The 24,266-nt window shown below is 51.9% G+C and overlaps 8 protein-coding genes across 8 annotated transcripts; 3 read left to right on the forward strand and 5 right to left on the reverse strand.

Moving 5' to 3' along the window:
- Positions 1–725: 725 nt before the first annotated feature.
- BJX67DRAFT_365037 (leucine--tRNA ligase NAM2) lies at positions 726–4,460 on the reverse strand. The gene is made up of 2 exons (XM_071030242.1): positions 3,795–4,460; positions 726–3,703 (listed from the first exon to the last, which is right to left on the reverse strand). The coding sequence occupies exons 1-2, from the start codon at positions 4,326–4,328 to the stop codon at positions 1,259–1,261; spliced, it is 2,979 nt and encodes a 992-aa protein (XP_070881982.1). The 5' UTR covers positions 4,329–4,460; the 3' UTR covers positions 726–1,258.
- A 102-nt stretch (positions 4,461–4,562) lies between these two features.
- BJX67DRAFT_365040 (sucrase/ferredoxin-like domain-containing protein) lies at positions 4,563–6,066 on the reverse strand. The gene is made up of 2 exons (XM_071030243.1): positions 5,565–6,066; positions 4,563–5,504 (listed from the first exon to the last, which is right to left on the reverse strand). The coding sequence occupies exons 1-2, from the start codon at positions 6,039–6,041 to the stop codon at positions 4,806–4,808; spliced, it is 1,176 nt and encodes a 391-aa protein (XP_070881983.1). The 5' UTR covers positions 6,042–6,066; the 3' UTR covers positions 4,563–4,805.
- Positions 6,067–6,408: 342 nt separating this feature from the next.
- Positions 6,409–7,717, reverse strand: BJX67DRAFT_385115 (CAAX prenyl protease RCE1; the record flags this gene model as incomplete). The annotated part of the gene is made up of 4 exons (XM_071033793.1): positions 6,409–6,942; positions 6,999–7,379; positions 7,556–7,596; positions 7,663–7,717. The coding sequence occupies 4 exons, from the start codon at positions 7,715–7,717 to the stop codon at positions 6,409–6,411; spliced, it is 1,011 nt and encodes a 336-aa protein (XP_070881984.1).
- A 2,065-nt stretch (positions 7,718–9,782) lies between these two features.
- Positions 9,783–11,980, forward strand: BJX67DRAFT_385116 (putative serine-rich protein; the record flags this gene model as incomplete). Its single annotated transcript, XM_071033794.1, has 3 exons — positions 9,783–11,634; positions 11,696–11,892; positions 11,942–11,980. 3 exons carry the CDS (start codon positions 9,783–9,785, stop codon positions 11,978–11,980), a joined length of 2,088 nt encoding a protein of 695 aa, XP_070881985.1.
- Positions 11,981–12,609: 629 nt separating this feature from the next.
- On the reverse strand, positions 12,610–14,982 carry BJX67DRAFT_365048 (lysophospholipid acyltransferase). The gene is made up of 4 exons (XM_071030244.1): positions 14,843–14,982; positions 14,697–14,741; positions 13,508–14,626; positions 12,610–13,454 (listed from the first exon to the last, which is right to left on the reverse strand). Exons 1-4 carry the CDS (start codon positions 14,862–14,864, stop codon positions 12,973–12,975), a joined length of 1,668 nt encoding a protein of 555 aa, XP_070881986.1. The 5' UTR covers positions 14,865–14,982; the 3' UTR covers positions 12,610–12,972.
- Positions 14,983–15,019: 37 nt separating this feature from the next.
- Positions 15,020–17,282, forward strand: BJX67DRAFT_365052 (Sec1 family protein). Its single transcript, XM_071030245.1, has 3 exons — positions 15,020–15,342; positions 15,411–16,436; positions 16,496–17,282. Exons 1-3 carry the CDS (start codon positions 15,226–15,228, stop codon positions 17,132–17,134), a joined length of 1,782 nt encoding a protein of 593 aa, XP_070881987.1. The 5' UTR covers positions 15,020–15,225; the 3' UTR covers positions 17,135–17,282.
- Positions 17,283–17,340: 58 nt separating this feature from the next.
- BJX67DRAFT_273151 (SDR family oxidoreductase) lies at positions 17,341–18,690 on the forward strand. The gene is made up of 2 exons (XM_071026520.1): positions 17,341–17,592; positions 17,660–18,690. Exons 1-2 carry the CDS (start codon positions 17,449–17,451, stop codon positions 18,629–18,631), a joined length of 1,116 nt encoding a protein of 371 aa, XP_070881988.1. The 5' UTR covers positions 17,341–17,448; the 3' UTR covers positions 18,632–18,690.
- A 437-nt stretch (positions 18,691–19,127) lies between these two features.
- Positions 19,128–24,200, reverse strand: BJX67DRAFT_273157 (TRAPPII-specific subunit TRS120). The gene is made up of 3 exons (XM_071026521.1): positions 23,754–24,200; positions 22,671–23,659; positions 19,128–22,614 (listed from the first exon to the last, which is right to left on the reverse strand). The coding sequence occupies exons 1-3, from the start codon at positions 23,920–23,922 to the stop codon at positions 19,315–19,317; spliced, it is 4,458 nt and encodes a 1,485-aa protein (XP_070881989.1). The 5' UTR covers positions 23,923–24,200; the 3' UTR covers positions 19,128–19,314.
- Positions 24,201–24,266: the final 66 nt, after the last annotated feature.

Genomic DNA, 24,266 nt, shown 5'->3' on the forward strand with positions numbered 1-24,266 from the left:
TCGATCGCAGAGGGTGCAAGACATTTGTCGCGCGACTGCTATTCCAAAATAGTAATAGATAGGCCGCCGAGGTGGTAACCTCCCGCAGCCATCGGGGGAAGTTCCATGCTGTGGAACGGAAATCGCAAGTGACATTGGAAGGCCTCCGCATGCGGTTACGTACGATGAGGGGGAGCTGTCGGAAACTTTGTCCAGACCCAGCAGCACTAGGGATCGATTGTAATTTCAGACCAGATGATCCTTGAGCTTGATTCAGAAGATGTCGGGTAACCCGACATATTGCTCATTTGCTCAGCTTCATGTAATAACACGCTCTGAGAGGCTTTGGAACTGCAAGGTTGTTTCTGGTGGCCCAGTTCTCTTCTTGATTGGGTTTATCCCCTCATGAGGGGTAATATTAATTAGTGCGGGGCAACCCTCCACCCCTCATTCTCCTCCAAGAAATTCCAGGATTCTTTCCACAAATTCGGTAATCACAACACAAAGCCCGAGCCTTTGAGCGGCCGGGAGCTAACCGGACATAGAGAGTAGATGTTTGGAATCATGCATCGTTATAATGTAGTTGATGAGAAGAAGACCGGCTTGCATCTGTATTACGCCCTTCGAACTCGAAACGACAATCCTTCTGCAGACAAAGATCAAAGCCGTAAACAGCCCCGACCTCGAGGGAAAATCTGCAGTTGAAGCTGAACAGCATGGATCATGCCAATTAGTACACCTCATGTGCCACTTGTCCCAAGAATTTCTGGAGATGGTTGCAAAATCCTCCAAAAAGAGCAGCACAGATTTGAGGATACTGAGGGGTGGAAACAAAACGACTGCACCCATTTTAAAGAGACGACCTGGATATGGAGTCAAATCACTATCCAAGCAGCTTCCTAAACATTATCACCGAGTCTGCACCGTATTTTCGCCGAGCAGCTTCCGTCTCTCAAGAAGCACTTCACCAAAGGTTGTCTTACTCCATGAGGGGAAAGACCGACTCCAAGCTGGAGCGAAATCGGAGGCTCCACAACTCCTCACACAGCAGCTACTCCGTCTTCATATTCCAGTCAAGTAAGCCGGTGAATGCGACGGCCGACATTATTTACCCCAATTCCTCTTCAAAGAGCCGATTTCCGACGAAAATCACCAGGGACGCAGCGCCATCAGCGCGCCGTTTTCGCAAGGAGACAGTTGACCTATTGTACAGGATATTCTATCGAAGCGCGATTTCTAATATACACAGGTATATAACATGCAGAAAGCAATGTCTGGATTAGAAGACGATGTTAACCAGTTTTCCACCCTTGACTACAATAACACGCCTCCGCTTCTCCCAGTCGTTCTTTTCCCGCAGCCAAATACGCCCTTCTTCGGTTTCCAAAATGCGGGTGACAATATAGTCCTGCTCCTCCGCCACACTAGAACGCGCGGTCGTCGGCGAGAGCATCCGTGGAATTGTGACGGTAAAGCGCAGCTTGCCGTTGATCTGGACCGCCACGACCTGTCCTCCTCGCGCTGATAGAATGTCGGTCTGCTCCGTGGTCAAGGGCGGCGTGGGCCACGGACAGTCGAAGACTGCAGGAAAGTCAAGTCCAGCGTCCAGCCCGTCCCTCAAGATAGATGAATGAAGGATTTCCCAGCATTCCGCAGACAACGACGGCGCAACGGGGGCCAAGAGTCGGAGAAGAGAAGAAACGGTAAGGTAAGAGATATGTGGGGAGGTAGGGGGCGAGGACAAAAGTGAGTTGGTCAGTTTTGTTAGATCGGAAATGACAGTGTTGAGGCCGTAGGGATTCTTCTCGATACAATTTGTGACGGAGCAGATGGCTCGGTGGGTGGAGAGTATGGCATCCACATCATCATCGCTCAAGCTCTGCAGAGACTCCGAGGGCATCGCAGTGCGGCCCGACAACGCTAATACGTCTGCTCGTCGTACCCGAAAGTGCGAAGATCTCAAGCTATGCTCCGAGTCCATTACAAGTTTCCAGAGTCGCCCAAACCAGCGTTCAATACCGACTATCTTAGTCTCATCCCACTCCAGTACCTCGCTAACGGGAGCTGAGAAAAGGACGTGAGCACGAGTAGCATCAGCACCATACCTTGAGACGCACGTTGTCGGATCCACGCCGTTATGTTTGCTCTTCGACATTTTCTCAAACGATATATTCGGGGCAACCTGTGTTCCCTTGATAAGTGGCTTATCTGGGCTTGAGAGGTCGACTTCAGACGGGAGTAGGAATCGTCCCGTGGATGGTTCTGTGTACGTCTTGCCATGGACCATACCTTGGGAGAGAAGAGTCTTGAACGGCTCCGCTGGCACCGCCAGGCCGCCAGTTCGAGCAATTTCCGGGAAAAGTTCAGACTGGGAGAGGAATTTGTAAATGAAGCGGGCGTAGAGCAGGTGCAGAATTGCATGTTCGACACCGCCAATATAAACATCCACCGGCCGTGCCACTGATGGCGAAAACGGCTGCCGTTTGTTTGCAGAATCAAGAAACCGTAGGTAGTACCAAGAAGAATCGACGAACGTATCCATAGTATCTGTATCCCGCTTTGCTTGGCTTCCACAACTCGGACACTTGGTAGACTTCCAGTCTTCGGAAGACTCGAGAGGGTTTCCTCGTTTCCCCTTAAGCCCGTTTTGCTGTATCTCGGGCAGCTTGACCGGAAGCTGATCCACCGGAACAGGCACAGCGCCGCAGTCGTCGCAGTGGATGATCGGGATTGGGGCTCCCCAATAACGCTGCCGGCTGATTAGCCAATCCCTTAGTCGCCATTGCTCAGCGAATTCAGCGCAACCAATGGCCTGGAGGTCTGTTGTAATGATTTTCCCAGCTTCACGAGAATGGAGACCATGGTATTTTCCGCATTCCTTGGTGAGCAACCCGTCTTGAGTAAAAGGCTTCGCCTCATGAATAGGAACATCAGCCACATGCTGATGGGCATGGGAGGCAGACGCCTGCTCCGCCTCCAGTATAATGCGTATAGAGTTTGGGTTCGCATTCTCCATGAAGAACGAAAAGTCTCTAGAATCGTGACCAGGTACTCCCATCACAGCACCTTCGCCGTAGTCGCTGAGAACATACGGCGCGACGTAAACCGGCAGTCGACGAGCAAGATGCGGGCTCTCCTTATCAATAACGCGGAGGGGGTTTGTGGCACTAAGATTCGGCAGTTTATATCCCATTTTAGAGTCAGGTGGCAGTATCGCCGCCTCACCTAAGAAAGAACGCAATCCTGCATCCTTCTTAGCTGCCCCCACAACAATCGGATGGTCCAGCGCAAGGGCAAGATACTCTACTCCATAGAGTGTATCCGGGCGCGTAGTGAAAACGTTCACGTCCACGCGGTTGCCATCATTGCCCTCAACAACAAGCGGGAACTTGATTTTAACGCCGTATGATTTTCCTAACCAATTCCGCTGCATGGAAAGCACTCTCTCAGGCCACCCGCCAGAAAGAGAATCAAGCTCTTCTAAGAGCTGGTCCTTAAAAGCGGTAATGCGGAAGAACCACTGCTTAAGCAGCTTCTTCTCCACCTTCGCCCCAGATCGCCAGGAGAAGCCGTTGGCGTCAACCTGTTCATTTGCCAACACCGTCTTATCAATCGGATCGTAGTTAACCATAGCTTCCGCCTGGTAGGCAAGGCCTTTCTCATACAGCATCAAGAATATCCTCTGCGTATGTTCGTAGAATTCCGGGGCGCAGGTCGCAAGCTCCTATCATCTCCCAACAATTCCATTAGCGAAAGCGTTCCCAGAATCCGACTGGCGTCTACAGGTCCCCACACCCCCAACACGCGAAACATACCCGGTCCCAATTGAAAGAAGTTGAAATACTCCGGAGCTGTTCCTTCATCCTTGCAATATTGTCCCTCGTCCATCCGGCAGGATCAATGCCCCGCTCAATCGCCGCATTCTCCGCCGGCAACCCGAAGGCATCCCACCCCATCGGATGTAAGACCTCATGACCGCGCATCCGATAAAATCGCGCCAGGACATCCGATATCGTATATACCCGTAAATGACCCATATGGAGCGTTCCAGATGGGTAAGGGAACATCGAGAGAATGTATGACTTTGGCTTCTCTTTCCCCGCCTTCTCAGAGGCGTTCCCGGTTGCGGGAGTGTTGTTCTTGGTCCCGTCTTCCTGCCATCTCGCCTGCCATTTCTTGTCCAAGGCGATCAAATCGAGTTTCCTGGGTTTGGGGTTCGCGGTAGTGGTTGCGACAGCGCGGGAGAGTAGGCTCCGAGTCCGTCGTGGAGGGAACCTGCAGGCTTTCGCAGGCCGCGAGCCGAAGGCGGCTCCCGGAGAACTCAACTGTAAACGGCGAACAAGTTGCATATTGACCGACAAGTCATGATGCCGTGAATTGTCGAGGTTAGCTTATCGAGCGGGGTGGGAAAGCATTGGTTTGAAATCCGAGGTTTTGACTTTGAGGTCGTGATGTTTTAAGAGTGCAATACAGCCTAGTCCCGATATGGTTTAAAGCGGAAGCCGTCTGGTGTGTTCAAGCTTCCCCCAGAACTTGGAACGTTTCAAGAAGCTCGCAGTGTGAACCTTGGAACCGATCTGACTTACAGACGCACGATGCATGAAGGACGACAGACATTATAGATCCAACATTAACACCTAATACCGATACCCTGAAGGTTCCTAGCAGGCATGAGAGAAGTGAAGCTCTATTTGGCTTAGCGATATATTTACATGAAGGGTGGAAATGAACTATATATCTGTACACCGGTACAGGCCGACTTCTTTTACTCGCCACACGTCCTAATCTATAACGGGTGCAAGCCGGGACGGGAATCGAAGAGGAGTCTATAGCCGCAAAATATCGCCATTCTGGTCTATCCCGCCTCTGAAATGGTCCGATACCACCCTGCCTCCCATGAGAGTTTCCTCTACGATACCCTCAACGTGCCTTGGCTCAATTCGCCCGTACCAAATCCCCTTGCCGGCGAGGGGATGGGGTGCGGACGAGTCGCTATACTTCATGCCCTTTGGGATATACACAATAACGTTCCCGGCATATTTGTGCCCACCGATATGGCTGATTAGACCGATGTGGGCGCGATTGGGACTATCGAAATCGCCATCGGTCGGGACCTCTGCTGTATATATTCCTTTAGACTCCAGAATTCTTCGGAATTGCTCCTCCAATATTGGTGCCATAACTCCGCATCGCATATCTCGACCACCATGGCCGCATATAAGAATGACCGGTGAATGTTGTAGTGCCACAGCGTTGGGGAAATTGGCCGCCAGCTCTGGTTTGCGGAGTAGGTCACTATGTCGCGGTTCAGGGAGAGCCTCTCTCATTGGGCTGAGTTTCGTGGGAAGCAAAAACGCCTGCACAAAGGTTGCGAGGTCCGTCTTCTTCGACAAATCTGAAGTATCGATGGGTATTGACGGGAAATACTTGAAGCTCGGAAAAAGGAAGGCCGAGGCAGTGTTGGAAGAGGAGACAGTCGGAGACGGTGGAAAGGAGGAATTTGAAACCACAACGTTGTTGAAAGGCTATCGGAGCAAATGGAGGTCAGCCAGCGCATCCTTCGCAAAGATTGCAGGAGGTCTTACGTCGGCGTACGGACCACCACGACCCAAGAGGCCTTTCAGCCCTCTCACAAGTTCCCCCCAGCTTTTGTCCTTGCCATCATCTTCAATGCGGCTTGTCCAGTCCCGTTGCCCAGTGCAGATGACTATTTGCTGCCCGTATGCCGCCATTGTCCCGCTCAGCGGATGGTCATTTTCGAGGGATAGGCCCTCCGGCATGGACGGTGTTGGGGGACACGAACATCGAGCATCGGGGCAAGTTTTCGTTACAGGAAACGGCGGGGGAATATCTAAAGGGATCCGTCGTGAGCTCGAAAGGCAATGGGAATCTGACAGGAATCTTGATGCGTCTTTTCGTCTCGCAATGCCGGTTCTAGTGCGTCCGATGGCGGGCGATCCCCAGCACGCTGGTCGTGGTCTCATTGCTTGATGGGAATAGGAATACGCCGTCCGATGTTTTGGTGTAATAGGGCAGCTAGTAGTATTTGAGAGCGAAAGCATCGAAACGAGGGCGACTGTGCAAAATTGGGGAGAGATGCTTGCTCTCAGTCCCCGAGGCCGAGCCGCCGGAGATAAGGGCGATAAGGCACGCAGCCACAAAACTGCTGAGGACATCACCGAAGGAGGCTATTGCATGATAATAAATCTATTAACATTACTAGTAGCTAGTCTTAATGACATAATATGCAGGAGATCGTGCGCTCCGTCATTGTAAACCTCGCATAACCAAGAAGCACTGATGACATATCCGCCACGACAAAATCCCAAAATGGAATGCTGGCTGAACGGAAGCGCTTTAGACTTGCCGTGAGTCGGTGGGCGGCCGGGGGACGGAGGTAGCGGCCCTCACCACGGAAGAGGTCGTAGGCTACTTCGCCAACCTCGTGAAATCCGCCAGTGCGTGCAGAGACTCTGTCAAAGGCCACAGACCATAGTAGAAACCAATAGCCCCGACGACGAGAAGGAAGTAATACGCAATACTCCATCCAATTCCAAGCTCGCCATACGTGTATACTATGCTCCGGTCGGAATCCTCCTTTCCCCTGTTCAGAGTGGGACGAACTGGAACGACCGCTTCAACCCTTCCCCAGAGGCGAGGAAGCCCGCGCCAATTACAGAAAGTATGGATGAGGACGACGGCGAGGAGTGACCCTGTTCGAAGGTAGACAAAGGTCGCGTACCAGCCGAAGACTGTTGTGTAGCCGAACTGGAAAACCGCGCGGAACACCGCCGCTAGGATTGGTGTATCCGCGTGGGTTAATCGAAACTCGTAGAAATGATGGACGTGCGCGATCCCGAAATATAGGGGAGCTATAAAGACGATTCGTGCTGGATCAACCTTTGCAAGAAGATGAATTGGCACGATGGCTGATCGGAACATGATCTCCTCGGTAACAGGACCCTGCAATTCATTATCGGCCAAATGACCCCCAGAAACTGGACCGCTGATGAACTCACCACGACATAATTCCTCCATCCGATCCAGCCGCCAAGCGTCTCAGAGACTCGAGCTCCCCTAAACCATTCTCTCCACTCACCTTCGGCGACTCCGCTTTCGAAAAGGGGTCCCGTGAATAAAACGGCCGTCAAAGCAAGGCTACGGAAGACATCCGTTAAGCTGAGGGGCCACCATCCCATGAGCTTGAGGGCATCAAATATGGAGGAGTCATCTTTGGCAACAATGATCCAGAGAACGGTTAAGGTGCAAATGATACAGGATGTAGTGACCGCCCTGATCCTGGCTCTGATCACGGACGGTGCATCGCGGCTGAGGGTAGCCGAGGGCCGGGTGGCCGGGGAGACGTAGAACGGGAGCACATAGATCAACGTCAAACAAATCTGATTGAATCCATCAGCGGGGGCTCTCCGGAATGGAACATTGTGTTGGAGAAAGAATGATTGAAGGCAGCTTCAGTCACCCATTTCTTTTGAATTTCTTCTTTTCGTTGAAAGTGAAAGGAGTCTGTGCTATTTTTATTGAAGCGCTGGGCCGCGCTCAGACCAGAAGACCGTACCGAGAGAATGGCAGCCGCCTGGGCCGAAAGGGCCGGCTTGTCTAAGCTGGACAGTCAGACAACCCCGAAGCAAAAGGGATAGTCTGAAAAGAATTGAACGAACGTACCGTCTTGTTCCCAGTACAGACTTTTGAGGCGAGCGAGAAGGCTGACCGGGGGCATTCTCCGTGTTCCCAGAAGGCTGGACCTTGATATTTGGGGGGTTCAAGACAAAGGGTTCAGGCTGAGGGATATTGACTACTGAGAGCGCACGACGGCATTGGTAGGAGAGGGAAGAGTGTATTGAAACAGATCTCTCAATCGTATCGATGGCGATTCAGGCTCCCAATAATGGCACAGTCATTTCATGTTGTTGTGGAAGAACAAGGGACACGCAAATTGATTCCTGGGACCTGAGGCAGAAATGCACAGCCATCTGCCAATTTCCACCTCCAGTTTGTTCATTTCATCGGTCCAACTTGGCCCGTTCTTTGTCATCAGGGCACAACAAATTGATTCTCCCACTTGAACAACCCCAATATTCCTCCTTCCATCGACTTTGTCCCAAACTTGCAAAGCGCTCTTCAGCTCCAGCTTCTCCGTCGGGTGCAGTCATTGCCGCGTCTCAAATGTTCAGGTCCAGTGCCTTGGCACCCCACCCTCTGAGTTGGCATTGCTCTAGCGGTCCTTCTGCTGTGTGATACTTTTTCAGTGGTGCAGGATGTGTCAATTCTGATTTCCGAATTTCAACGTCAGGAGGAGTGACGTTGAGCCGTTATTGGATCGTCAGGACCAATTTCCCTCGCCCAACACCAATGGGGCTTTCGAGAATTTGAGTCCGTGAGAAGCGTCGCTCAGCCACCACGGGTGGATCAAGTCTGGCTCCGAGGTCTTTTCCATCTCCACCCCGAGAGTCGTGAACTCCACTGCTTCGTGGAACGCTGCATGCCTCAGGCCAGGATCCGAATGTGATTGAGATTGTCTGGCACAAGAGGAGGATGGACAAGGATGCGCGGATGGATATTCGTCCAACGCAGAGCCACTTATGCACGCCGGATGTACCACCGAGGGGACCTCGCATGCCTTCCCTTCCATTTTTCCACTCGCGAACGCAATGGGACAATAATGCCAAGGGGCTCTGGGTTTCTGGAGCTCTGGGTCGGGAAACAGGTTGCATACCCTGAACTTCTCTGAAACTAGAGATTGCCACCAAGCGAACGGGGCAGTCATTAAACTCGCGGACGGCAGATGAACTTGAGTTCGTCACGCCGTTTCATCAAGAAGCCTTCATTTTCAATGCCTCGAGCAGTGGGTGGGGAATCGCACGTTTCGAGTCTTTCGGATTCGAGACACGAACGATCTTCCATCGAAGTGACGAAGGGAACCGCCGATGCAATCAAACCCAAGCCTTTTTTGCAAATTGAGAGGCGGACATCTTCCCAGAATAAGCGACGAACTTCCTTTTCTTGCCTTATCCGCCAATCGCATGGGTTCGACGGTACTCCAGCCTGTGTGAGGATTCTCCTGGATCATTTCGAGCCTAGCTTCTCTGCTGCTCACCGCCGCTGGGCAACTCAATTCCTGGGCTGAAGGGGGACGGCTCTTTAATATACATCGAGGGCGTCTCGCTGTTTCAGATTGCAGTCCCTTCTTTCAGCCCTTCCAGTCGTTCTGTCGTTTGTCCCTCTTTTAGAAACAAGTTCCAGCGGTGCTCCCAGCTCTCCGGTTAGACGCTCTTTTACCGTTCTCGCAAATCCTTTCTCTTCGGCTGTCGCTTGATATGCCTCAGTAGCCAATCTTTCTGTCGCTCTCTCGGTCGGAAATACACTCTTTTCCTCAGATAACCGCTGGACATCGTTGTCACTCTTTTCCGCTCGTTTTGTGTCGAGGCATTCCTTGTTACATCAAGAATTTTCCATACACCACAACAAAAACACCATCAACAGCCGGCAACGTGTTTATCGTTTCATACATTGGCAGGACTCGCTATCCATCGCCCTCTTAATTCGCTTCAAGACCAAGCGCTTGTTCGGTGGTCATCCCGTCACCGTTCTTCAGTTCTTATTATATCACCTCTAATCAATAATCTTTCGGAGGCTTTCATTCTTTTTTCTACCTTGCTACTTTTCTCGCTTTGTTTTGTTTGCTTTGAGTCAACCTCACCCTTTGGGAATTGCATTCCTTTCGCCAGCTTAAAACTTCCCCCGCTAGCGCTTACTGATAATGAAGCAATCGTCATCTCAACAACATGCGTTCGACTAACTCCTCTCCCAGAAGGAGAGCTCTTCATGAACGAACCCCATCCCAAACGAACTCCTGCTCTCCACCTCCATCTCTGCGAGCCATCAGCGACAAGCAACCTAACCTGGAAGGTCGTCATGTCTACACGGCTACCCCTTATCCTACTAAACCGGAACAAATCTTACCGCCACGACCTGGAAAAGGCCATGAGTTTGTCCCGGACTCTCGTTTTCATGTCGACGAAGGCCCAAGTGCATCGATTGATACATATTCCACCGACATCAGTCACATAGCGGACAGCAGTTTGATGGATCAATCAATTTCTGACCCCTGGGACCTGTCATCAACTTTCGATGCTGCCAACACCCCCCCACAACTATGGGAGGATGATCAAGGTTCGAGCAAGTCTTCCTTGCCAGGCCTGAATATGCAAGAGCACGAACGAATGGGAATCCAGTTGCATGAGGGCTCTGCGACATATTCGGATGAAGAATCTACCTTGCCCCAAAGCGCTCCGACGATTAAAACTGTCCCTCCCGACTCGGTCTCACGTCAACCGTCCAGCTCCGGACATGCCTCAAGCAATTCAAGCCCTAATTTCGTTCCCATTGGGCCACCCTCTAGTCCTAACTACGTGGCCTTGGATAACTCAAGTCTCAATTTCGTTCGGATTGGCGCCTCCTCTAACCAGGATTCTGCTTCGCGCTCCAATTCGGTGTCGTCATTGAATTCTTTAGGAACAGTCATTCGGTATGCAGGTGTCGGACCTTGGACGCATGGCTCATCATCCGAGCTAGCCGCATCCCGCTCTCAGTCCTTTCGGTCTAGCCTCCCTTACGAAGCTCCCTCGGCGAGATCAAATTCGACCCGGCCAAGCGTCAGGAGCCATTCCCATTCAGCAACTTCATCCTCGGGGAGCGCTCCGCGCTCCGATATACAAGTCGCTGTTGTTGACAACAGCATGTCCATCCAATACCCAACTATCAGAGCCCCTTCGTCCTCTAGTTCAAGAGTTGGCAATGTATCGCACTCAGTGAACCCCTCTGTGAATAATTTAACGGGCCCTTCGGGCGTTCACTCATCCGACCGCTTCAGATCTCATCTGTCAACAGTAACGTCTCGATGGTCGGCTGAGGGCGATTCGATCTTTCCTTCACCTACTGAAAATGGTTCGGGGAGTATATCTGGGGAGCCTACCCCACCGCCTGCGGCAATGACACGCCAGAGGCTTACCTCATCCTCGGTATGGCTGGTCAACGACGAGGAGGATGACGAGTTCCTGGACAGTGTTGCTAGCTTGCCCCCTCGCCCCACAAACCCAGGCGTTCCCAACAGCCAATCTTCAAGTTCAAGGAGTAGCAGTGTGAGGAGCAACAAACGGCCTGGTACGAGCTCTAGCTTTGTCGCAAATTACCTTCCCACTTGGGCTCGGGTATATTATGCCGCCGAGGAGCCCGCTGGGAATTCTACCCTCTCCTTGGTGGAAGGGCCTCGGCCACCATCAGCGAGGCCTGCAACTTCCAACTCCACTGTTCTCCAGCGCTTTACCAACGCTGTGAGTCGGACCAGGACGTTCACCAACGAAACCAGAGACACCGCTAGCCAGGAACCTCCTTCAGACCTCCGAGATCCTCGAAATCACTGGGTGAAGGCTCCTGAATCCACTGTGACAAGATCGATGTCATCGCTTCATCGGCTGCGACATAGCTGGTCGCCCCATCTATATCCAGATAGACGTGTTGTTGCTCCAAAATCAAGCGCTTGGCGTGCGCCATCTCTTGACTCCCGTACTGAACCACTTCTCGGACGGCGAAACATCCAAGTCTGGTCGTTTTGCTTGGGCTTCATATGCCCACTCAGTAAGCATATCCCTTATCCTGTTCCAATTTCCAGTCTCTGACAGGCTATCCCTTTAACTAGCATGGCTTATCGCTTCGTTTCTCCCTCTGCCAAGGAAGCCGGAGGCGATGATGGAGGAAAACCGTGGACCGGAGCTCGAAATGACGCTCAAGATGCGGCTCTATGATCTTGAACGTAGGCGTTATCTTAACGCGCGATGGTGGAGAAACCTCAACCGCTGGATGAATCCTCTGGGCTTGGTGATTATTACTATCATTGTAAGCTCGACGACTGGCCTATCTCGAATGTTGACTGATTTCCCCCTAGATTACACTGGCTGTTGTCGGAACTACTGTGGGCTTCTAGGATGCGCACTTGCTCTAAGCCAACGACGCCATCTACTGGCATCCGGCCGATCCTATTTTCGAGTTCCCACCTCACATCTTTTCGACAGGTAACGCCTGGTTTCCACTTCCTTCGATCGAGAGCGTCGATCGAATCGACGCTCCTTTCATCCCTCCGCAAGCCGATTATTTCCCAACGTGCATCTTTACTGCCTAAGCGAGGTTGCTCATCCTCTATCTACGCCTGACAATCCTTCTTTAACCTTATTTCCACTTCGCTTCTCAAAGATACTTCTTCTCTTCTCGCGCCCCCAAAAATCCTCGACACGACTACACGACGTGATGCACATAATGTTTATATACTCGCCCATTCCATGCACGGCATTGTTATTACTTCTGCTGATTCTCTCACCACTTTAATGACCGGGCATTCCAACTATGGAGTAAAGGGAATTTTATTTTTCCATCGCGGGTTCTTACGACAGACCACGAACTTAGATTTCTTTTATTTACTTGCTCTATCTATAGCTGAGATATTTTCCAGCTGATTTCGCTTTATTACTACTTGAACTGATGTATTGAGATTTGGGTTTGGGTCGTGGTTTGGCGGGTATTGTATAGTATATACAGCTTCGTCAATGCAGTGTTGTTTGCTTGAATGGCTACCTACTAGTTTTCTAAGGATTACATTATATATGACTAAAAGAAACGAGATGAGCCTCATTCTTGAAACCCAAACTTCACAAATAGAAGATGAAGGTTTATCGCTCAGATATCAGATGGCTGAATGTAACACTCTTTCGAGGAAAATGTCTATCAGAGTGCAAGTCATCGATGTCGGTGTATATCGTTTATTACGCGCAACGGTCATCATTTCTGGCGGTCTCGCCTGTGCGTTCATGGTCACGTTCAACGTCGCGCCTCTGGAATTAATGAGGGAATAGGTGTAATCAACTTCTCGTCAATTGTCGATGTCGAGCTACTCGCCGCGATACAGACAATGATCGGTACGGTTTAACCGAGAGTGCGGCCAATCTTGCCTTCGATGGCAGCCCTAAGTTCCTCGCCTGTCGGCATGGTGACCATGCTGCCTCGCCTGCGGCGGGATTCAATCTCGGATTTGATTTCCTGTACGGCCTCGTCAAACTCCTTGATTGCATCATTCGGCAGGCCAAGTGTTGGTTCATGGATGCTGTCTGTGCTGGCTGAGCGGACGACGTTTGGTCGACTGCGAGCCTTGAGCTTCCTGACGAGGACGCCTTTCGCTGGTGAAGAGAAGAAAGCGACCGCTCCAACGACGAAAGCAATGCCGTAATAGTAGACACTTTGCCAAACGTGGGTCGAATCGGAAAACGATAAGAAGATGAAAGGCATCACGGCGAAGGCCATGACGGACTGGGTCACGAACCAGCTCGCAAAGTCGTAATATCGCTTGTACGGCCGCGGGGTGCTGCCGTCCGGAGAAAGGAAGAAGGGTCGAACGTGACGTCGGAAGTCTGAATTATCTGGTTAACGCTATAGAAGTGGACTTTGTCGGGTAGTGACGTACTCTTGGCTACGGTTTGGATGAGGGAGCCCAAAACAAATGTCAAGTAATAGCCAGGATAGAAGCCGTGCCAGAAGGCGCTGGTTGTGAACGTCGCTAAGCTAGCGCGGAACCCAGGTTTTTTGCCCTTGGGAGTAACCCGCAAGTACACATAATTGCGAAGCCAGGAGTTGGTGTTCTTGTTCCAGTTACCGAGATAAGCATGGGAATTTTGAGCAGTCTCAAGTTTCCATGGGTCAATATTCTCCAGCCGATTCCAAAACACCCTGCCTGTCTTGGGGTCGAAGCCATTGTAACCTATTCCAGATAGAATGCAGGCGCCTTCAGCGAGAGACCAAACGCCGTAATACTTGGTACGAGTCGTAAAACCAAGTGCATACAGGCACCACACTCGCCGAACCAATGAGTAATCTAGGAAACCAGGGTCCAACACCGCTTCTTTATTGTAGATCGAACTGAGCTGCAAGAAGGTCACAACCCATGCTAGGCCTATTACTGCTTTCTTGGCAGCGGGGGTGCCACTTCGGGGGATTTTGCGTTTCTTCCGGGTCGGTGGCACCTTGGAGGGATCAGTTCCTGGAGGCACCTCGAAGAGTGTCGTGTCAATCCAGCGGCGGTAGGCAACATAGTCAAATGCTGGACCGCCGAAAAGGGCTGGGAAGAAGAGCACGTAACCGGCATAATCGAGAAAAGACGGGAAGCTGGTAACCGCAGAATACTTCTGGGGATCTGAGAGCTGGTCTTGAGGCAACCGACCATCATGCACATTCCAGCAGAAAGCAGAGAGCTTCATAACAAGCACCATCTGGGCTCCGGTGATGTCGATGACCCCCGGGTCGTCCAGGACCTGACGGTAAATGTGATTGACGGACATGTGGCCCATCAAGAATATAAAGCCGATCCAAGGCATCATTGACCCATCGATATAGTAGGCAATGGCGTAGATACCGGCAGAACTGTAGAGTAGCGTCCGAAGGCCATCCCAAAGATCGAACAAGCCGACTAGGTAAAATAACGATACTGCAATGTTGAAAGCATTCTTCTTCCAGGGCTGGGAATCCGGGATCCTCTTCAACAGCGCTGCCAAAGGGAATGAAAGAAGAAAGGAGGCGATGAGCTTCACTGTATCGAGCCCCGCCTATTAGCTAAAATGCGCCGTTTGGATATGGATAGAGCAAGGCGAGGGGCATACACTCATCAATAGAAGCTCCAGTAATCCTAGCAGGATAACCAAAGACTGAGAAGGAATGACAGTAGCGTCAGTTGAGTTGACCCAAAGCTTGCAGCTGGTAGAGTCGGCTTCAAAAGCTTCGAGGGAGGAACAGTAGAGGAACCTACGATAGTCGATGCCTGGCAACATGGTCGCGGGGGCCCGGATTGGGAGAAGGTCAGACAAAGGTGAGCAACATGAGGGGGGTAGGACGAGAGGAGAAGAGAAGAGAGGAGAGGGAAGGGAGTCAGGAATGAAGTCGTTGAGATGTAGGAGTTGTTGAGAGCGAATGACGGAATCACAAGGCCGACCATTAGATCGCTGGACTTGGCGCTCTGGATTGCTGGGAAGGGCTTCATTTGCGAGACCCTTCCCTCCACATTCCCCTTAGCTACCAGGGGGACAGACCAGCGTCGCTTCCATCTGCTTTCTCATGACTCTACTCTGATATTACTGACTCCAATCTCTCTCTCTTCGCTGTCCTCCCCTCGTCGACCCCTCATCTCGCACCATGGACGTCGTCGCCGCGGTGTCTGGCTACATCTCCAAGATGGTCACTGCTGGTGATCCATCGGCGTCTGGCTCTTCTTCCTCCAAGATGAAGATTTTACTTCTTGACAGTGAGACAGTGGGACACTCGCGACCCCCTTCCTGACTGGCGGCGGCGGGATTGGGAGCTAACAACCAACCCGATAGGTGCCAATTGTGTCGACGGCGATCACCCAATCCGCCCTCCTGAACCACGAAGTATACTTGATAGACCGACTGGATAATGCCGCTCGTGAACGAATGCGGCATCTACGCTGTCTCTGCTTTGTGCGACCCTCGCCAACCTCGATCCAGCTCCTCATTGACGAACTTCGCGAGCCCAAGTACGGTGAATACTATATCTACCTGAGCAACATCATTCGGAAATCCTCCCTCGAGCGGCTGGCTGAGGCCGACGTACACGAAGTGGTGCGAGTGGTACAGGAACATTTCGCGGACTTCCTCGTCATCAACCCAGACTTATGTTCACTAAACCTAGGATACCCAAACCAGCGGCTTTGGGCTAACTCGCCGGATGTGTGGAATGCGGACGCCCTACAGAGGAACACAGAGGGCGTGATTGCGACGCTACTTGCTCTCAAGAAAAACCCACTGATTCGATATGAGAAGAATAGCTTATTGGCGAAGAAGCTGGCCACAGAAGTTCGCTACCAATTAACCCAGGAGGAGCAGCTCTTCAATTTCCGTAAGACCGACACTCCTCCAATTCTCTTAATTCTCGACCGGCGCGACGATCCTATTACACCGCTTCTCACACAATGGACATATCAGGCCATGGTGCATGAATTGATGGGAATCCAGAATGGACGGGTGGACCTCCGAGACGTGCCCGAAATCCGTCCAGAGCTGCGGGAGATTGTCCTTTCGCAAGACCAGGACCCTTTCTTCAAGAAAAACATGTACCAGAACTTTGGAGACTTGGGACAGAATATCAAGGAGTATGTGGAGCAGTATCAGGTGAAGACGAAAAACACAATGAACATTGAGTCTATTGCCGACATGAAGCGCTTTGTGGAAGACTATCCAGAGTTCCGAAAGCTTTCCGGCAATGTGAGCAAGCATGTTACGCTGGTCGGAGAGCTTAGCCGACGAGTCGGGGAGGATACCCTGCTCGACGTAAGTGAGCTGGAGCAAAGTTTAGCGTGTAATGACAACCACAACAACGACTTAAAGGTAGGCTAGTCCTTGTCCGCAAAACATGAGTGATCACTCATACATTAACACGTCTATAGAACTTGCAAAGAATCATCCAGATACCCAATGTGCCTGCAGAGAACAAGCTGCGCTTGGTGACTTTGTACGCCATCAGATACGAGAAGCAACCGTCAAACGCTCTCCCGGTTCTCATTGATTTACTTGTAACAGCGGGGAATGTCCCTTCGCATCGAGTCAACATTATTCCCAAAGTACTCGCCTACCACCACTCCCTCCAGGCCCCACCCATCGCAGGTGGCTTTTCAGACCTCTTCGAATCAACGTCACTGTTCTCCGGAGCGCGCGACAGGTTTAAGGGATTGAAAGGTGTTGAGAATGTTTACACGCAGCATTCTCCTCGACTGGAAGCCACCCTGCAAAATCTGATCAAAGGCAGGTTAAAGGAGCTCCAGTACCCGTTCCTGGAAGGAGGCGGCCATATCCGGGATAAGCCACAGGATATTGTCATCTTTATGGTTGGCGGTGCAACGTACGAAGAAGCGAAGATGGTCGCCCAAGTCAACGCCAGCTCACCAGGCGTACGGGTGGTCTTGGCTGGCACCACCATCCACAACAGTAAAAGCTTTCTCGAGGAAGTCGATGATGCTGTGAGCGGGTGGCCCGAGCCTGCGCCCTCTACCGCTGCTGGACGGCTACGAAGGGAAATCGGGCGTTGAACATGGCCGGCGCTCTTGTACATACTTTTGATGGAGTAATGGCGTTCCTGCCGCTACATTTTGAGTAGCGTTATGTATATCTATTGAGTGAAGCTCTTCCCTGGCGTGGCGCTGGTTGTAAATCAATACAATCTCCTCGGCATTTGTACTCTCGTGTTGGTGGTCGAGATCGCATCCTGTCGTATGTGGTGATATTGCCAAGGCCCCCGGATTTTCCCAATGCGGAGAATCTGATCACACATCGCATTATTGGCAATCCAAACATCCCTCAAAACGACACGCTTTCAGAGAACTGCGCCTGGTTCTTCCGCGCTATGGAGCTTCAAAACTCCCCTACGAGGGCGCCAACATCCTTATCGCCTTCTGCAGCCACGAATAGTCGAGAACCGAAGCTCCAACTCCCATCTACCACCGACCCGCCGGGCCCTCAGAACCCGCCCAAACCTCTCGTCTGGCTGGTACATAAATCCCCTAAACCCCCAAAAGGACAATTACGCTGATTAGATTTAATTCTTGCGATCCCAGATCTTTGGCGCAACAGGCCACATGGGGCGCTCCCTCGTGAAAACCGCTCTCTCCCGCGACGACCTCGTGGCCGCCGTCGGCCGCACCTTCGAAACGAGCCCGCAAGCCATGCGAAAGCTCGAAGCCGAGCACGAAAACTGCCTCGGTCTCCTCTGCGACGTGCGCGCCCGCGAAACGGTCCAGCACGTCATCGACCGCACAATCGAGCGCTTCGGGCGCATCGACATCGTCGCCAACTGCGCCGGGTACGGAGTCATCGGCGCCTGCGAGGACCAAGACGAGTACGATATCCGCGACCAGTTCGAGACGAACTTCACCGGCACCCTGAATATGATCCAGCTCTCGCTGCCGCATTTCAGGGAGCGCCGTTCCGGGAGATATTTGATTTTTAGCTCGACGTCTGGAGCTCTCGGTGTACCGGGGTTGGGGCCGTATTGTGCTTCGAAGTATGCCGTCGAGGGTCTGATGGAGAGTATGCTTTATGAGGTTGACAGCTTCAATATTAAGACTACCCTTGTGGAACCGGGCCATATGCGCCGTGATGATGTGGGGGATTTAGTCTCCGCAGAGCCCTTCCCCAGCGCTGACAGCGTGCACAACCTTTCCTCGCCGTTGCCGCTGTACGGACATTTCCTCGTCAAGCCACCGAGTGAGCCTTATAATACGTCTACGGCGCCGGCGGCGCACGCAAAGCGCATGCTCATGTGGCTGGGTGATAAGCAACCGGCTAGCGCGGTGAAGGCGGCGCATTTGGTTTGGCAGCTGGGTCATTGTTCTTATCCGCCGCTGAGGCTGGTATTGGGGACTTATGCGGTTGAGAGTATCCGGGATCGGCTCAAGTGCATCATCGAGGAGATTGAGGACTGGAAGTACCTGAGTTTTCCGACAGGGGATCAGTCCGCTGGTGCTTCCGCGCAAGGCAGGGATGGGCCTGGGCCGAACAGGCAGGAACATGAAGAGCACCGTGGGTAATCTGACGACGATGGTGGTGACGATAGTGGAGAGGAGTCTACGGCTCAATGGTGGCTCTACGGCTGGCCTGTATAAGACCGGAATGGACCTGTGTTCGCCGTGCGCGCAACATCCTGCTTATGGTAGACAGCCATTCGACTTTCGGACGTCACTCCTACAACTCGAGCTGCGTGCTGGTTTATCTGGGTCAACACCGGCTACTAAGTCTGGGAAACGCCTTGTGTGTTGCAGATAGGAAGCGCGGAATCGACTGGTGAGCTCAGGGCGGACCGACATAATGGGGCAAACGTCTTGGGTATATCCAGTCATTGGCGTCGAACCAGGCAAATCTAGCTTCCAGTTTCGACAATCAAGCAAGAGAAGCCAGAAGAAACCACCTGCACCGCTCTATCTCCGTAGCTCTGAACATCGACCTGCAAAACTGGAGCGCTAATACGCATATACATACATTGGTGGTAGCGCTGCTTCCGACACAATCCAAAATCAAACGTGACTATGCACAGTAAACGGGAGATTCACCAACTAAACCCTTCATCGCCAAGCTACACAGACATACATATCTCCGATATCAAATAGAACAATGTACAAAGGGTTGTGGTGTCATTTCGGGCATGTACCGCTGGGCGGCATAGGAAAGTGCTTGAAATCGAAAGTCTTAATCGGTCGTCTATATTTTCCGGCCGTTAATCATGAGCAGTCATAACACATGTTTCTCTAGCATGCCAGATGCGTCGTTTCTTGGCCATATCGGCTCCGAAGGTATCCTTAATGAATCCTTCATCGGGATGAGAGATTGAAGGGTGATCTGCCTTGCTATTTGCCTCGCTTTCTGGAGGTAGACGGGGAAGCCGCAATTCCTCGACTGTGGCCCCAAATTCGTACTCACCCCGGCAAAGGATCGTGAATCCGATTGTAGCGCTCCTGCTTTCGCCGCTGTTTAGCACGGGTAGGACCTGCTGCAACATGCCTGTCCAGGCGAGGCGTCTTGAAAGATCAAGGGCAACATTGCTTGGTTGGTTGCGAAGACTGGGCTGAACCCGGAGAAGGGGATGAACGGGTCTGGAGGAGCGGTTATGAATGGTGACGGTGAGGTCGAGCATTTCGTCGGTTGCAACCCTGTACTTCGATCTACCAGTCTGTACGACGGTACTATCCAAGTTGCCATTTTCATCGCTACCCGGAAGGGAAGGCTTCAACAAGAAAGTCGTTTCAACATCCTCCAGTCGGAAGGAGTCTACCATGCGGGCGTTAAAGCGCAGATTCCTCAGGTCGATCGTCCCTTCGCGCCGGCCTAAAACCTCCTTCCAGGATCCTCTAACTCTTTTGAGGAGCTCCTCGCGATACCAGAATGCTTCGCGTGTCGCTGCTTCCCCGTCAAATGTGATTTTATGCGCACTGACGACGAATTGCCTCTTGGATCCCGTATTTAGTAAGGGAATTGATGCATGGGGGTTTTGTACGTAAACGCGAGGGAGGACAAGAACAAAGCGCGACATTTGGCCAGGTTGGAGGGTGTCACGGACGACGTATTGGTTGTTCGACTCGGCATTACCAGTCGAGTCCTCAGCCGAGAACCCCACGGGCATATCAGTAACATCCAGGGCCACGGATAATGGGTTTGGCCAAGCGTTTCGAAGATCAAGAAGAAGAATACAGTGGTCAGAACCATACTTTCCTCGCGCCAGATTCGAAATAACAGTCGAGAAATGATCGCCACTGGTAGAGCCTGGGGGCTCAAGGCCCTGGTTGGCAGGGATCTCGATTCCGTCCTTCCGATCATTCCACCACGCGAAGTCACTACTGAACGGTAATATATCGCACCGAGCGACTTCCACACTTGCATTTACCGTAGCGGTGAGCGGGATAAAGAGTTGTCTGGTATAGAGGATTTCGGGTAATGCGTCGTAAGGGTCCCCAATGCAAGAATAATCAATCTGTACAGTAGCTTCCTGCAGACCAGGGTTGCCATTGACTTCAATCGTGAACGTTGCGCATTGTCCTGCCGGGATGGAGTTATCGCCCAGATCTTGGCCCTCCCGGCACCACTGCAGGACAGGTTTTTTCAGCTTCAGCGCCAGTTCATAGACTTCCACCGGTTGTAAGTCCTTGCTATTTAGCGCGGATTGGATTTGTTTCGTTGTCGAGTCCTGAAAATTGAATGTTATGAAGTCAAGGTCGCATGATGACGTGTTGCGTAGCGTGATACTGAACACCGCCCTCTCGCCCTCCAGGACCATAACCGCATATTGGGAGAGTGACAACGACTCTATGATGAGAGACGGTTGAGGCCTGATTACCTTCACCTCACAAGCGGTTGTCTCGGGGCTTTTCTTTGAAAGTTGCTTCTCATCCTTCGAGGTTGTGGAGCTCCAGGACAGAGGCCGATCAGTCAAGGGCATCTTGGCCGCCAGCCCAGTTCGTTTAAACTTCACCTCTGCATCAGGTTTCCAGTATTCTTTGAATATGGGGAAGCTGCGTTCCCTACAGTGCCGAATTTTGACGGAGCAGCCAGTTATCTTCAAAGAACCTGGCTCATTCGCGGTCCCGTATATCGCAATGTCTTGAAGACAGAGCGGTGGAAGGAGTATCCACTCTGCCACAGCATCTAAGGGGATCCCTTCACTCTCAAGGCGAATCCGTTCAATCTCAACTTCAAATTCGAAAGGGTTCTGAAGAGTGACTTGGAACATGGCATGTTCACCGGCGACCATGAGAAGTTCCGAAGCTTTGCCGGTTGTTTTAGAGAAGGGGTTATACAGGAAGGGGTCTTTGGTGGATTTCTCGCTGGTTGTAGTAGCCGCGTTCAGTTCCGACTTGTATCGACGAATGGGTCTTCTAGGGCCCGGTAGGGATAACAGTTCAACGCCACGAATCAAGAAATCGTCCCAATATTCGGCTTCCAATCCTGACACACCAAGCCGAGTGGCCGCACCAACAGTCCGCTTGATATTGCTCAAAAGGCGATTTTGTTCGTCCGGTTGCAAACAAGGTGCAGTGTAAGATGACTTGGAGAGTATCAGGTCCCCTCGGATTGTCTGAAGAAGCTCAACTGTAAACCGCAAGACACCACCAAAATCGGGAAGTGCTTCACATAAATTAATACACATCTTGAGGACATCGATCTTGAGATTCAGGTCGCCGTAGCGATCTAGCACGACGTGCCGAAAAGCTCGTTCAGTAATAGCGGCTAAAGAATCATACTCGTGAATTTGAGCATCGCCAGTACTCTCAGACTTGCCGGTCCCTAGCTCAGTCCGAGAGGAAGGCTGAACGCCGTATATATTTCCTATTGTAGCAAGAAGTGAGCGCATGCTTCTCTCTATGTTCCCTGGGCCCACGTCGAGAGCGTTGATATCAAATGCTGTATCACTGAGCGATGATAACCCCGCGGCAGGATGAATCCCCACTTCAGCAGCACCTATCTTGCGGGCTTGTACTAAAGCAGGAACCATTATGGATAAAAGTTCTCTCAAAATAAAGGCCTTTTTGCGTGGCAAGTCGAGCGTATTCAAAACAGACACAACACCAATAAGGATAGGTACAGCGTCTGTAGCGGGCAAATCCGAACCAGCAGCGAATGGCAATGCACGGAAGAGAAAGTTGGCAATCTCGTTTTTCCGAAGGATTGTCAACCCTCGAGGTCGCTCTGGGCGGACCAATACTTGGAGTGGTTCGTTCACAACAATGTGTTTTAATGCATTGTCATCCAATGCACCATCACGGATGCGTATGGCTACCAATAATCTCGCAAGGCGAATGACTGTCTCAGAGAAGACTAGCTGGGGAGGGGGTTCGTCGGTTATATTGGCCGCACGATTATATAGATTCACAATATTGTTTGCTAGGTCGGGCAAAAGGTTTGAAAGATTCTGGAGCGAGATAATACGGTTCCCAGTTGAAAATTGCCCCGAGGTGGGATCAAACGTACTCGTCGACGAACCTTTCGATGACTTATCAGCGACAGGATAGCATATCGGGGGGATCTATAAGTGGAGCATCCTTAGCAAACGACAATATCCAGCGAGAGATCGCAACAAACCTGGAAATCCATGCCAGCCCAAGCGAACATCAAGAGACAAAGGAGAATCGATTCGAGGGCCTTGGCGTGCCATACGTAGTCACTACTTGCTCTCGCGTTGGATGCGGCCTCAACGAGCTCCTTCAATGCATCAGGCCATCTCCCAGCTTGGAGGAAGAGAGTTCCAATTACAACACCTGCGCGGCCCTTGATTCGGTTTTTCGTCCGATCCGTAGCACTGAGTCCGCTCACAGACGTCCGGTCCCGGCTATGCTCTTTGGAGGATGGTGTAGAACTGGGTTTGCCGAGTGTGGTGCTCGAGCGATTGGTCAACCGTATGGATCGAGTTATCTCATCGAACGTGGTGGGTGTTTCATGATCATCAGGAGCTGACGAACTCTGGCTGGAACCCTGAGGACCGTCTGGGGTACCGTTCGGGTTTGCCGGGGGTTGCGCAGGCATCGTCATCCTGTGAAATAGCTTGTCCGTCGGGCGCCGGCGTAGATCTGGGCCGCGATGTGGGCCCCAAGACGAAGCCTTCGGGGATTCAATAGACGGTATACTCTGAATCGTTTTCGCAAATTCGTCCATCTCAGAGAGGAGAAGAGACGTAATATCGCACAAGACAGTCTTCATCGTAGTGGCCTTGGAGGCTTGCGGGGGAGGGATCCACAGCACGTTATCCGGGCCATTAGAAAGCTTACTAACTCCATCATAATCGAATATCAGGAGCTGCTGCACCAGTGCCCTTGGGTTTTTCTCCTGCAGCCGCTCGAGCTCCTGTTGAAGCTGTTCGAGCCCGTCTGGGGTTGGCCACCGATCAGTACTCGACCGGATGCCGTTCTGGCCCGTACCATCATGAAGTTCTGTCCCGTCAGCTATCGCAAGAACCACCAGTGGCTCTCTAAATAACTCAAAGGGATACAGTTCTAGATGTGATATGGGAGGCATGGAAAACGAGAGATCGTAGAGGATCATGCCTGTTGGGAAGGCTAACGGGGAAAACATATCTATAGTCGAACGATGGCAGACATTAGTCAATAATTTCCCATTTCTGCAACACGCCATATCCAATGGCCTGTGCTCTCCCCCAAAGTCACCTACTTCGATTAGGCCGCGCATCGGGACTTATGTCCCCCAAGCGGACGACATTTTCAGCTTGGAGTCTTGCCGCGAAACTGAGGAACCGCGATCGCCTAATTTTGCCCACAGGGAGTATCAAAGCTCTAAGGCGCACGGGTGCGACGGGGGAAAGAGGGTCGACGCCCATCATGACATCCGAACGGAGACACTGCGGAGACAGTCGGACGTTATGCACGGGGACTGCTTCCAACTGGCGGTGTCATACAGGGCGACGGACGCGCCAATGAGTGGAAAACGAGGACCGATGATATGCTCCTGAAGCCACCGGAACCTGAGCCCCTGGGGCATTCGTCCACGGCAGCAGTTGAGAGTGCGAGCGGAGGGACTGGAGAAGGACTCAAGATCAAGCGTTCTTGGAGCTGAGCCAGCCTGGACTCCAGCAACCATTTGTCTGTCTGGTGCCCTGGAGTTGGGGGCGCCTGTGCCAAACCCCGTGACCAAAGCATACCGTATTGGGGCGCACGAGTGGGGCGC

Source organism: Aspergillus lucknowensis (assembly GCF_044049455.1).
Source record: "Aspergillus lucknowensis strain CBS 449.75 chromosome Unknown BJX67scaffold_58, whole genome shotgun sequence".
NCBI lineage: Eukaryota > Fungi > Ascomycota > Eurotiomycetes > Eurotiales > Aspergillaceae > Aspergillus > Aspergillus lucknowensis.